Source organism: Uranotaenia lowii, chromosome 1 (genome assembly GCF_029784155.1).
Source record: "Uranotaenia lowii strain MFRU-FL chromosome 1, ASM2978415v1, whole genome shotgun sequence".
NCBI lineage: Eukaryota > Metazoa > Arthropoda > Insecta > Diptera > Culicidae > Uranotaenia > Uranotaenia lowii.
The window spans coordinates 37350263-37364477 of record NC_073691.1 but is presented as its reverse complement, the minus strand read 5'-3'; the positions used below and the strand labels follow the sequence as shown (position 1 = coordinate 37364477).

Genomic DNA, 14215 nt, shown 5'->3' with positions numbered 1-14215 from the left:
CACAATCTAGCAAATGGAATCAAATTTGGCATGGAAAAGTGTTTGAGTACGAGATATGCTTCTATTGATTATTATAATTTGCGAAGAGGGGAGAGAAGGAGTGAGTTATTCTTCTTATACCATTCCAATATATCTCAGATATAGTGGCAGCTAGCTAGATCGGTCTAGAACCTCACATGGCCTTCGTATGACTGGGTGAACAGCAAAATATACCCTGAAGACATTTCTACTTGTAAACTTGTATTAAAATGGTTGCTTCTGTGATGAAAACTGTGGTCTTCTTTCAACAGCTAAATTCACAATTGTCAAATATTGGAATATTGTTTATCGCCGCTCTTTAATGTAATTTGAATCATCGACGTTTTTCGGCGGATTTTAGAATCAAAAACGTTATTACCAGTTGTCCAGACGTTTCGAGCTACTATGGCTTTCGCTCCTCTTCAGTAGACACTAAAATTATATTTTAAACAATGAATTTTTGTCTAAATTTACAATATTTAAAATCTTACAAACTACTGCCTTCGTCTATACTAGTATGATTCGGGATATTTTGTTTTGATTTTCGTTTACATTTGTATGTTAGTGTTTGTCACAAACACTTACATACAAATGTAAACGAAAATCAAAACAAAATGTCCCGAATCATACTTGTATAGACGAAGGCCAGTAGTTTGTAAGATTTTAAATATTGTAAATTTAGATAAAAATTCATTGTTTAAAATATAATTTTAGTGTCCACTGAAGAGGAGCGAAAGCCATAGTAGCTCGAAACGTCTGGACAACTGGTAATAACGGTTTTGATTCTAAAATCCGCCGAAAAACGTCGATGATTCAAATTACAAATTGTCAAATATACAATTCGGGGGCATTCCCGGTTAGCAAGGTAAAATTTCTGACCAATTTTAAGCCAAATACAATGTAAATCAAACAAATTAAGCCAAATGAGGCATGTGAAGAAATTAAGATACTGAAAAATATTTCTATGGTTGTTTGTGAGAGTTAAAATTTCATATCTTAGAAACGAATTAAGCGATCAAGTTTCAGAAAGTTCGATTAAATCTTCTTTGTAAGATACTTCAGCTGCAGTTCTCACTTTAAAGCGATTGCTTCGGAATTATATTAAAATTTGATTCAAAATCAAAGTTTGAATAATTTTTACCAATATCACTTGTTTTTGGAAGATGTAGCAAAGTGAGTTTCTCATAAAAAAGAAATTTAAGTTATTAATTTTTATCATTCAATTTTTAAATCGTTCCAATAAATTTGAATAACGTTTGTAGCTTCCCAGTTCGGTTTCAGAAACATTCTTAAAAAGCTCTAAATTTATCTTAGACGAAAAATTGAAACTTCCAGCCACACAACGAAAATACAAATTTTAATTTTAGAATGATTTTTTCATCTCACAACTCTGTGTCTCTATAAAAGACATTCTAATCAAATGACATATAACGTAACAAAGTTTTCAGTTAATACCAAATTTTTGTCTTCAACCTACCGATTCAAGTGTTTTTGGGATCACTGTTATGGTTGTAATTCTGATCTGAACTCTAGTCTTGTGGGAATACGAAGAGAATGGATGTAAACTTCGATAAAAGCGGAATTATCATGGAAATGATGAAAAAAAATTTAATCTCTTTTCATTATGTAGTCTGGAAGGTATACCACACGGGACTTGGCAAAGTTATCTTTTTTTTTATATTTGAAAGTCTTTAGCGAATGCTCATTTTATCTCTTTGAATAGCATTATTCAATTTTGTTTTGCTCATGTTTGTATTAGGGTGGCAGCCAGAAGGGTCCTATCGAATTTCGCAAACCGACCATATATTTACATTTTGTTGGTTTACCCACAAAACTGACCTGTGCAAAATTTCAACTCAATCGGACTTGATTGAGGGGTGCTTCAAAAAGCTCAAAATTTCACGTTTTTGAATCTAAAGATCACCGAAGGAAATTGGTGAAATCGTTTTTTTTATATCAAATGTCTTTGATACGTCGATACGGGCGATTTAAAAAAATGACAAAGCTCCAGATAGTCGATTTTTGGCTAAATATCTTTTTTTTCGAGATAATACCACAACTCGACGTTTCATGCATTTCCAATTCATCAACATTTTACATTAAAATTTCGATTATCCGATTTCCTTTGAAACCCCCCCCCCCCCCCCCCCTTTGGTGATTTTTGAGGGTCAAAAACCGAAACTTTGAGGCACCCCTTAATCAAGTCCGATTGCCCTGAAGTTTTGAAATTTAGCAAAAGTTAGTTTTTGAGTCCAATTGACAAAATGTATGTGGTCGGTTTGCGAAATTCACAAGACCCATTTGGCTGCCATCCTAATGTACGTACATGGGCAAAACAAAAGTGAATAAAAAGACGAGAAAATGAACAGTGGCTGAAGATTCTCAAATATCTTGAAAGATAATGTGCATTTTAATTAAATTTTAATAAACGTCGTTGATTGACTGACAGCAGAACACTGACTTCCGACCATAAAATTCTTCATTTTCCTTTTTCGGGAGTCTGTCGGAAGTCGAAGGTCCGAACTATCGAAGTAAAATTTAGTGCCTGCAAGATAATAACTAGCCCAAGTCCCATGTACGGGGGAGTATAGGTGGGCCATCATCTTCGTCATAAAAAATTTGTTGAAGCTTGCCAATAATTGCTTGGATAATGTCCAGATTTTTGCTTAAATTTTTCAAAATCATATGCCCGAATTTTGTTAGATATTTAGAAAAAAATACCTTGAATTTCTTCGATCCGAGTACGCGCAGGAAAATATCTGGCGAGTTTTATCTTGAAATCAGGATCAGAATTAAGATCGTAATGTAAAATTCAGGATACAGAATTATGATCAGGATCAGAAGATAGTTTCAATATTCAGGTTTAGGGGTGAGATATGAGGGTGAGGGAGGATAGAGAATCGCCATTTCTTGTAAGGATCATGATAGGGATCCGCCAGCCGAAAACATTAGATTTCAACTGCTTTGACAATATAACAGGAAATATAATAGCGCCAGCACTAAATTTTACTTCGGAAGTCCGGACTTCCGACTTCCGAAAGACTTCCGACAAAGAAAAGTGAAGTACTAGGTTGTCGGAAGTCTGTGTTTTCTTGCCACTTCACCAGCGACTTTTTTAAAAAAATTATATAAATTCTCAATAATTCAACCATGATCGAGTATAACAATTTTTTACAAGTTAAACACACTCAGGGGAGATAAGGGCATAACAAGCACTCCTTTTTCTATAAAAGTACGTGTTTTCTTGAACAAATTTTCAGGAGGATTATTAATTTTTCACCAAAAAAGAAATATCCTTTTCTTCTTTACAAAAATATTAAAAAATAACCAGCTTTCTCAAGTGACGAGAATATTATAATTTTTTAGCACCACGAAATAAGCTTTTATGACGTTTAAATGTACGCACTGCAACATGAATTACACATTGTTACTCAATTTTCACTATCATTAAATTTGTGATTTTTCACTTTAATCAATTTTAAAACGCATTTTTACTTGAATTTGTTGATCTGGGGCGAACAGAGCACTTTTAATCAGGGCAAGATGAGCGTTTTCTGCCATATAAGCAACGAATTCAACTCGATGAAGTCAACTGAATAATAGAGCTAAAGCTTGACTTGTTTCATCTGTTGATTTGGCCTATTCGTAAGGTGTCGGAGAGGTAATCAGTAGACTCTAGTTCGATTCCTGTTCGAGGTGATTTTTTTCACATACCAATCATGATTGATTTTTTTTATTGTTACATTTTACGGCTAGTAGCATCATCCGTCAAATAAAACAACAGAAACATAATGTATGAGCATGTGTTAATTTATTGAATTCTACAAACAAACCTAGATTATTTTGTTTTTGCTTTGTTTGATGAATCTACGCCTCACCATTTAGTGAAAAATGCATCGATCATGAATGATAAATGAAAAAAAAAATCACCTTGACCAGGAATCGAACTCGAGTCAACTGATTACCTCTCCGACACCTTACGAATAGGCCAAATCCAAAGATGAAACAAGTCAAGCTGTAGCTCTATTATTCAGTTGACTTTATCGAGTTGGATTCGCTGCTATACTCCCCGGCAGAAAACGCTCATCGTGCCCCGATTAATGGTGTTTATACTGCCCCAGGGGGATTCTCATTCTGCCCCTACAGTGACTGGTTTTCAGCTTTCGGCAAAAAAATTTAGAATGCATTTTTAAACGTTTTTATCTCCTTTTTCAAGTTTCATCCAATTAGGCAATTGACTATTTGAGTGTCTGAACACGAAATAATTATGTAATTCACATATTATAGCGTTTCTCTATGGCTAATTAAGCGTTTTCCTTAAGGTGGCCATTATACCTTTATCTCCCCTACTTACATATAATTGTTTTTTTTCAAATTTTTTTAAAAGACTTTTACAATTTAAAACAAAATTCAAATATTCGAATTTCAATCAAAAATTTGCAAAACCATAAGTTTATCACAATTGTTTTTAAATTTTATTATATTTTTAACTTTTTTTAAAAAGAATTTTACATTTTGAAAAAAATAAATTCGAATATTCGAATTTAAAAAAAAAATGTGCACTAACATAAGTTTGCTTTTTTCCGAAGAACCAATTGACGATGAGGACCATACATATGAAAAAGGGTGCGAAAAAAAAGTAGGGGAGAGTGGGGTATCGTGGGCCATGGGGAAACGTGGGCCACTTTTAATATCTCAGATGTGTGTTGAGATAAAAATCTCAAACCAACTGTCATCGTCGTCGCTTTGCGTGAGCATGTATTCCTATATGTTGTTGACTGAAATGCGCATCATTTGCTTCTTTTATTTATCAAGCTAAAAAAAGTTGGAAAAATTTGCTTACATAATTAAAAAAACACCCGCTAATTTCATCGATGGGGAACCTAAAGTGCATAACACAAATATGCTCATATGCTTATGATCTTAGTTTTGTCGTGATCTTTCACGTGGAAAAGGAATTTTTGATGAAACATCAATATGTCACACAAACGCAACCAATTTGCAAATCATAGCTTGTGGGGAATCGTGGGCCACACATCTTGAATCACCTATATTTTTGTGTTTTTATGCACATTCAGAATTTAAAATACGTTTTACCTATCAGCAATGTTTTCTTATGCCAAATGAAGAGTTATGAAAAATATTTTGTCCATCCTATATAAGAAATTTTGCCAAAACGTTCGCGAGCCTGGTTTTGGAATCTATGCGATCATACACAGCTCTCTTTTTCATTTCATCATCTGAGATTGCTTTTAAATAACGAAATGAATTAGGAAATCACAGTTTTAGGTCAATTCATAAACTTTGCATGTTATTTGGTCAATTTGGATTTGGTGGCCCACGATTCCCCACCATTTTTCAAAATCCAAAAAATATTGCTTTTTTTAACACAGTCAGAATTTGTGGAAAATAACTTATTAAAAAATTTAAAAAAATACCTTATGATACCTTGAAAATGTAGAAAACCATACCATTTTTTATTTTTATTTTATCGTTTATATTAAAGAAGTTATGGAACAACGAAAAAAAGTGGCCCATGATTCCCCACTCTCCCATACCAGTTCTCCTACATAATCGAAAAAAAAATGATTTTTTTCTGAAATTTACTATGACAAAGTGAAAAATAATTCTTCCACAAACTATTTGTATAGATGTGTACAGTTTTAGGCGATTAATATCATTCCATCAGGTTTGAAAGGATATTAACGAAAGGTAATCTTCTCGTTCTTACGAATTTGACAGTTTTGCTATCATACTTCACCAAACTGGTTATTGTTGATCAAAAGTTTTGTTTTTTTTTCTATATGAGAAATACTATGTTTCCTTTCTCAAGTCGTAGGTGGCAGTACTATCTTGCCGCCAATTGAATTTAGACACATTATCAACCAACCGGGTTGAATTTAGATGTGTTGAATGATTTACGTTCGAAAATTTTTTCAAGAAAATTTTAATGATGCTAATTTATTCATTTTTTAGAAAGCAAAAAACCGAGTGGAAATATTTTTGTTTCGCTCAGTGTATGTTTGTTGGATGACGAATAATAATAAAAAAAATTGTGTTCCTTTTTCAACAGTATTTACTTTACAGTTGTTTTAGAATGAAATTAATGTAGATTATGGTTCATATTTAAGATTAGGATTTTTATGTTTAATTTTTGTATTAAAAACAAATCTTTTACCAACCCATATTTTCTGCTTGCAAAGTGTTACACATATTTTTTGTCTCTTCCAGATTCGACGAATGCAGGACATGCTGGCCCAGATGCAGGAAAAGCTGAAATCAACTTCCATGAACGATACCGCCGTTATCGATGTTTAGTGCGAATTGATGCTCACAGATTTGGTCATCGTCTACCGGAAAGAAGCGAGAAGAAAAGTAACGTAACGCGCAACGCAACTTTTAGGTGGATTAATTTCGCAGCAGCATTAACGACAGGTTTTTTCATCGAAACACATTTTCACGAAAATGCGGTTAGACACCATGAAAACAAAAACCTACAAAAAAAACTCACATTACATTACACACCGTAAGCCATTTGTCGTTCGTTAGATTGTAGTCACAACACACACAAGTTAATCGAGGGAATTCGATCGGATTTCCTAATTTTGAGCCCAGTGAATTATTAAATAGTGTTAAATGTACATGATAGAAAATCAAAAAAAAAAAAAGTAATGTGGATCAATTCCACGACTAACAAACTCGAGACCATTCCCAGTTGATTCTTTTCAGTCGCTCTCTTTTTTTCACCCTCTCCTCCGATAAAGTTAAGTCGTCTTTTTGAAATGTTATTTCAAAATCCGGCAAAACATCTTAACAAAACCACAATTTATCGATGTCTAACGTATGAATTTGGGTAAATAGTTAATATCTGTAATAACCAACTGATATAATCCATTCAAGATTAATTGCAAACTCCGCATTGAATTACTCACTAAGGACTCAAGTTAGAAAAAATAAAGACAAACAACCAACTTACATTAAACCTACCAAAGAACGAACAATCAAGCGACATATAAGTAGAAAAAAGAGAGGAAAAAAGAACCACCAAATAACATGTGCAATAAGCAGCTACGATAAGACAGTCTTCTTTTGATCTTTGAAAAAATCTATAACCAAAACTGAAACCGAGAACTGAAATCGCCCTTATTTCCAAACCCACTCTAAAGTACAGTTCAACCAAAAATTTTGTCTCGAATGTTAGTTTCCTGATGGTTTATAGTGTTTTGAAGCCAGGAGAGAACTAAGGAAAAGAAAAGCTATATAAATATGTTATGCTTAAATTTGTTTTCTTTCGTTTTAAGATTTAGATTTTTTTTACTACTACAATTTACAAATATTTATCGACCGAGAGACTTTCTATACATACAATTACACCTTAGCCTATTTATTCTATTCTTGCTTTCGACTTTCGTCGGAAGTCAAAACCCTAAAAATTGAACAGAACATAGAGCACACAAAGCGAGGAAGATTTTAATTTGAACCCCTAAATGAATCGTATAAAATGTATGGAATGAGAGGCTGTTTCCCGAAGAAATCTCTGCCACACTACTAGCGAATATTGTACGATGGTACAGAGATTGAGAAGATAAAATAAAAAAAAAATAAATAAACGCAGCTCCTTCAACATTAATAGTATCTAGTAGTATTATTATTATTGAAAATGACCCATGGATACCAAGAGGCAAAAAATATGATAAAATATGACATGATTCGAAGAATTCAACTGTTGCTTACTTTAAGTTATGATAAACATTCCGAAAAGCTAAAGAAGATTACAATTCAAAATATCAAAATAATCCTCATCATGATCCTAAATCTGCTCCTTTTCGCATTCGTGATCCTGATCCTGACGCTGACCCTGATATTGAAAATGTTTCTTACCCGTATCCTGATCAAGATCTTAATTCTGATCACGATACCAATTTTAGTCTTAATACTGATACTGATCCTGATCATGGACCTGATACAGATCACGACACTTATACTAATTGGAATCCTGTTCATGATTTTGACCTTTATTCTTATACTGATCATGATCCTTTTTCTGTTAACGATGTGATCCTGGTTCAGATTTAGACCTAGACTCTTGTTATGATTCTGATTCCGATCCTAACCCAACTCTTAAATTCTGATCCTGATATTGATTCGGACCCTGAATTTTTATTCTGATTCTTATCCTTTTTCTTAACCTGATCTTGAATCTGGTCCAAGTACTGTTTTTGATCCTATTCTTTGTATTGAACCTCGTCAACTCTTCAATTATGTCATCAGGGAATCCTCCGCATTATATCTATGTAACAATTTGTTGATGAGAAACCAGAAGACATTATATAATATTTGAATACGTAAAAGTTTCATATTTGAAGTAAATTTTTTGACCAAGAGCTGCTTACATATTAAGAGTTGAACATAAAACCATTGCCTTTCCATAAGTCATATAATTTTTTTTTCTTCAGAATGCAAATTTATACTCTTATACAGTTGTGAGCAACCTTTCAAAACAATGTAAACGCGGAATATCATCCGCGCTTGGTGGCCTAGCAACTGGATCTCGAATGAGGAACTACATCGCCGGTGTCATCAAAAGGCACTAGAAATCGAGATTCGGGAACGTTAGTGGAGGTGGATTGGGCACACGCTGCGGAAAGATGAAAACGAGATTTGCAGAGAGGCGCTAGATTGGAATCCAGAAGGTCATCGAAGAAGAGGCAGATCCAGAAACTCGTGGCGGCGAAGCCTAGCCGCTGAAATCCGAACTGTCGACGAGAATCTTGACTGGGACCAGGTGAAGACGCTGGCTCCGGATCGTCAACAGTGGAGGTCTTTTACCACGGCCCTATGCACCGGAGGATCGGCGCGGGATCATTAAGATTTTTAAGAAGATTTTAAAACAACATGAGCCAATTTTAATTTGAAATCTTTTCGGCGGGCTGCACTCTAAATAATATTTATTAATAGTTATCAGAGCTTTACGTCAATTTTTATAATGACAATTTTTTTACGAAAACCTAACTGAAAAATGGAATCTTAAACGAAAACATGAGTGTTTATAAAAAGGAAATTATCATCCTTTTTTTTAAATACGAGGTGCATAGTATCAGCCGAAATTGGATAAATACATCAGATTTTTGTATAATTTAAATTTTCAACTCGATTCTAAATTTTTCGCGAATTTTTATTCTCTTACTTACAGAAATATAATTTGCTCCCTTTTTAAGGATTCGAAAGGAACCAGATTGAAGGTCTTCCTAAAGTTTGTATAAAGAATTGATCCGATTTCTAGGAAAAACCTTTTCAGTGAGAACTGTTGTTTGTCATCACTTCAATTCTTTATTCTAATCCTTTTATCTGTGGACGTTTTTCAAATGTTTTTTTAATTAAAATTTTGTCCTCGAAGACCTGTTTTTTTCTACAAACCTTAAAAAGCTGCTTTCTAATTTGATGTTCCGTATTCGATCATTAAATTATACAGCATTTTGTAGCAAATCACGAAAAAAAAATCATAATTTCATAGGTTCTGAAGCAAACTTCGTCAAAATTTCGGTTTACATTTTTTCACAGATTTTATGGATTTTCTTAATTTAATTTAGTTTATCACTGAAAAAACTTTCTAAAGCTCGTTTATGAAAATCTTATGAGTTCATCAATTTATCGATGTTGGACATGATATTCCTATGAATTTTCTGAAATATCTTCATGATTATCGTCTAAAGCTTTTTGGGTCTAATCACAGAATGACACATTTTATCGTGAGAAATCTAAAATCATTCAACCAGTTTTTTTATTCAACTTTCCTCATTTTCGTCAATATTCAAGAACAAAAATTATTTACTTGTTAATGGTCTTCATTTTTGTTCAGAACTAGCTTTTTTCCAAATTTGAGGGCATAAATAAATAAAAAAAAACGGCTGAGCATATCGATCATACAACTTTTGTTTTGCTTGAAACAAAAAAAAATCATCTCACTAACGGTCTTAGAAATTCCTGTGATCATCTGTAGCCTTCCGATTATTTGTTTTCACTCCTGATCCGCTATGATGGATTGTAACAAAAAAAAATCGAACTTTACTTTTTGCTGTAAAAATAAAATGCATTCAAAAGAACCCTATGAATGCTTCTAGAAAAAGTTACCAATCTGAATAATTGCGGGGCAAATGCAACTACGAGCAAGTGAAGTCATACTTGATCAAATTACTGATGAAATTACTTAATAATAAAAAAATACATTAGCCTGGATTCAAGATTCCTAATTCGAAACATAATCGTACAGTTTAATTTCCTTATAGAAATTAAAAAAATTTGACCTAATTATTTCTCTATAAATAAAGCGGATTTAACCAAAATAGAAACATATTTTTTTTACTATGATAGTTTTGCTCAGACAAAGCATATATAATACAAATTAAAAAGAATTTTTATACTAGGTTTTTGTTTTTAAATTTGAAATTCTTTTACATTAACAGTTTTTCGTATAATGTAAACATTTGAAAGTACATCCTTATTTCTTTGAATATACAGAACAAATCCTTCAGTTACAAAATGAAATCTTTTAATTTGTTAGAAAAAACTGGTGAACTTATCTTATTTGATTTCAAAACATAACAAGTGTTTTTTTTTAATTTCGAAAGAAACCCTTCAAAATCAATTAAAATTTTAAAAGTAATCGATTAAAATTTTAAAAGTAGTAGATTAAAATTTTGAGGTTCAAAACTGATTCTTGCAAATGATAAACAAAACACACAAAAATATGCAATTCCCAACAATTAGTTTTACTGGAAGTTTAATGAAAAACTTTTTCATCAAAAATCAATTTCATGATTAAAATCCTGTGGACGATTTAAAAAAAAAGTAAAAATCACGTTTTTTCATTAATAATTGAAAAAAATATCAAATTTTACAATAAATTTAAAATTTATAGCGGTATGACTTCTTGAAGAATTTGAAATTTTGTAATTGAACCAACAATCTAAATTCTAAATATGCCAGCTCTTGAAATATAAGTTCCCCATTAAAAAAGCCATCTCGATAATTTTATATTGATTGTGAAACTCATTAACGAGCTGAATCTGTGTATAAATTTTGATTAATAATTCTAAATCTTGATTCTGCACCTGAACTCAGAATTTAAATTCAAGATATGTTTCCGAATTTCAATGCGATTTCTGAAATATATAAAAAAACAATTCGTTTTTTTTTTTGATTCCAATTCAGCATTTCCATTAGAAGCCAATAACTGAAATTTGTTTGAGACTTTCAACCATGATCCTTTAATTTATGTTCTAACGTTTCTTCTGAGTTTATTTTTTTTATACTTACTTTTCATATGACTTGCGAATTCGAAATAAAATGTGAATAAATGATTCTGATTCTAAATCTGATTCTAAATTTTTATTTCTGGATCACAATTTTGAAAGTTTATAATATTTACATTTGGAAAAGAAATAAATTTTAACTATTTCAAATGGGATTTTAAAGAATGGACTGTAAGAACTTCGAATAAAATCATACAAAACCCAGGATGGTTTCTATTTTTTTAATATTTGGAAAATTATTATTAAAATATTGAAAACGCATATCAGTTTTAGAAATCATGTGTCTAATTTTGAATGGAATGCAAAACCAAATTCGAGTGATTACAAAACAGTTTTTAATTTCTGTTTTTTAATGATTATTTGAACCGAAAATGAAGAATCCCAAACTAGATACAGAATTCGAAATATGAAAACAGAAATGTAATTTATATTTTTATAATATGGAACCAGAGCCTCTGGAATGAGTGTAGTCTCATTAAAAATAAAATGTTCAGAAACGAATATCTATCAAAAATCAAGAAATTTTTTGAAATACTGAAGCAGAATTCTGATCTGGGTATTAGCTTTCAAGGTTTTCACATTATCTTTGAGTTAAGATTGTTACTTATGAATAATCTCACTTAATGATCAAAGTTTGATTAGTAATGTAAATTTTTGAGTGTAGAATAGAATACCTCGCTTTCTCGGCGGCCATGGCAATGGATATGGTCGTTGAAATGTAGCAGATTCAGAAACAGACCCCGTTCGATTTTGGCAACATCCGACGATTGTTTTTTGTCACTTTCTTATTTAAATTTCAAACCAATCAAAATTAATGTTAAACCTAATATAAGCATGGGTTTTTCTTAATTTAAGTATATTAGTTTTAAACAGTAAATCATTAATTTTTCAAATTTATACACTTTAAACTAATTTAATTGAGCCAAAATTTAATTTTTTTTTTGCTATTATTATGTTTTACTTTACATATTTACTTACTTACTGTTTTACATTAATTTTGATTAATTTGAAATTAAAATAAAAAAGTGCCTACAGAAAATTCTCGAAAAATTATTAAAAAAAAACATCGAGCGTTACCAGGCTATAAAACGTAAACATCAAACATTCTATTATACTGTTAATTTATATTCCCGCGTAGACAACTCATAAATATTAGGTAAGGACAACTCATAAATAAAAGGTAAAAAAGTATCATTACTTTTAAACTAAAATGCATAAATTGCTTGCATTTAGGTAAAAAAAATAGATCTAAAAATCTTATTTTTCTGTTCGTATGCTATCTGAACGGCCCCAGAGTTATCCGGACTCGTTCACAGTATTAAACAAATATGTAATACGTTAAAATTATTTCGAATGCTCATCTATTTTGCCCGTGCTTCTTCTTCTACTTTTTTTCGTACGTTTTTCTGGATTCAGAATTTCAGGTTTCATCATGAAATTTATAAAAGAAATTAAGATTGACATAAAAAAAAGGATCGCACGTTTATACTTTCTTTAACTTTTTGCGCAGTATGTTTCAAAACATTTTAATCATTCAAACAATACTAATGGCTTCTGTTTCTACAAGCAATTGTTAAAAGCTACATCTAAGAAAAGCTTAAAAACATGAGAAAACTGGAAAATGGCCCATTTTTCAAAAATTATCAATTTGGTAGAATTAGAAATCCTTGGTCCATGTGTTAGAAAATACACGAAAACGCTCAAAATTTAATTAAAACTTCAAACTTTTCCAAATTGAAGTACTTTTTAATTTTGATTTTTTTTATTTTTAAATTTTTTTTACCAAGCAAAAAAACAATTTATCACTGAAAGTCCCAAGGTTGATAAAAGTTGGTCCTCTAATCTCAAACAGCTGGAACATTGCTATTGCATGGGTCGAGTTTTACCAAATAACTTTTGTTGAGCTACTCAGAGTGTTGAGTTTAAATTGATGACCATGACTAAACATTTAAGAAAGTAGGGCTACGTAATTGAATGAAGAGGCAACTTTATTGGTAGAAATTCACCCTAACTATCTCTCCAACCAAAATTAACACCAGCAAATGATTATGAAATTTGTATTTGCTTCTACTTATGAGCTTTCCTGAGCACTTGAACTGCATTTTTAATAGAATGTCTAATTTGAAAAATTCAGATAAGTGAAAAGTTTAGTGGACCAATTGGGGCTTGGGTATTCAAAAAAGTGAAATGGACGTTAGAATTGCAGTGATTTTTTCCATTGTAGTAATCAGTATTCCATAATGCACTTCATAAGCTCATTTCTTTCGCTGGCAGTCTAACTTCTTTTAGACATTTTAACCATTATTTGATACTTATGAAATTGGATTTATGAATAAGTTTCATAAAATTACAAATTAAAAACGCTAATCATGGTTATTATGTAAGAATTCATAATGAAACCAGTTGTTCTGGGACAAAATTACGATTAGAACTATGAACATAAAATTCTATTTTGATACTCTATAGTAAAGTTTCAATCGTAATAAAACACAAATGTTGATGTTGGATTGAAATCCATTCTTTAAAATCATTTTTTGGGGAAAAAAGGTTTCCTATAAGGATAAATATATTAGCAAACCTGTGATTTCAGAATAAATAGCTTGTAAACGAAATTGAAATGAAAACTAAAAATTTAAATTTAAAATTCAGTATCAAAACTCAAATTGTAAATTCATTTCATTGCAAAATCAGAAATCAATTCTCGTAGTCCTAAATTTACCTTTATTTAGTCATGAAACTCAAAATGAATTAAATAAAAAAAAATCAAAAAAAAACATTAATTAATGTTCAAATCAAAAGATTCCAGCAACAAAATATCATAATAGGGGTTTGTGTTTTATGTGTGTATATTGCATTCATTTTGCAATTTAGAGCCAACAATGGAT

At 31.3% G+C, this 14215-nt stretch overlaps 1 protein-coding gene across 4 annotated transcripts in view; it reads left to right on the top strand.

The window, feature by feature from the left end:
* LOC129738686 (septin-2) overlaps nt 1-7741 on the top strand; it is a 64285-nt gene extending 56544 nt beyond the window's left edge. For all 4 annotated transcript variants that reach the window (XM_055729937.1, XM_055729936.1, XM_055729938.1 and 1 more), the window contains one exon: nt 6250-7741. In XM_055729937.1, the coding sequence (XP_055585912.1) occupies nt 6250-6336 (87 nt within the window). In that variant the 3' untranslated portion in view covers nt 6337-7741. The remainder of the gene's footprint in view (nt 1-6249) is intronic.
* Nucleotides 7742-14215: the final 6474 nt, after the last annotated feature.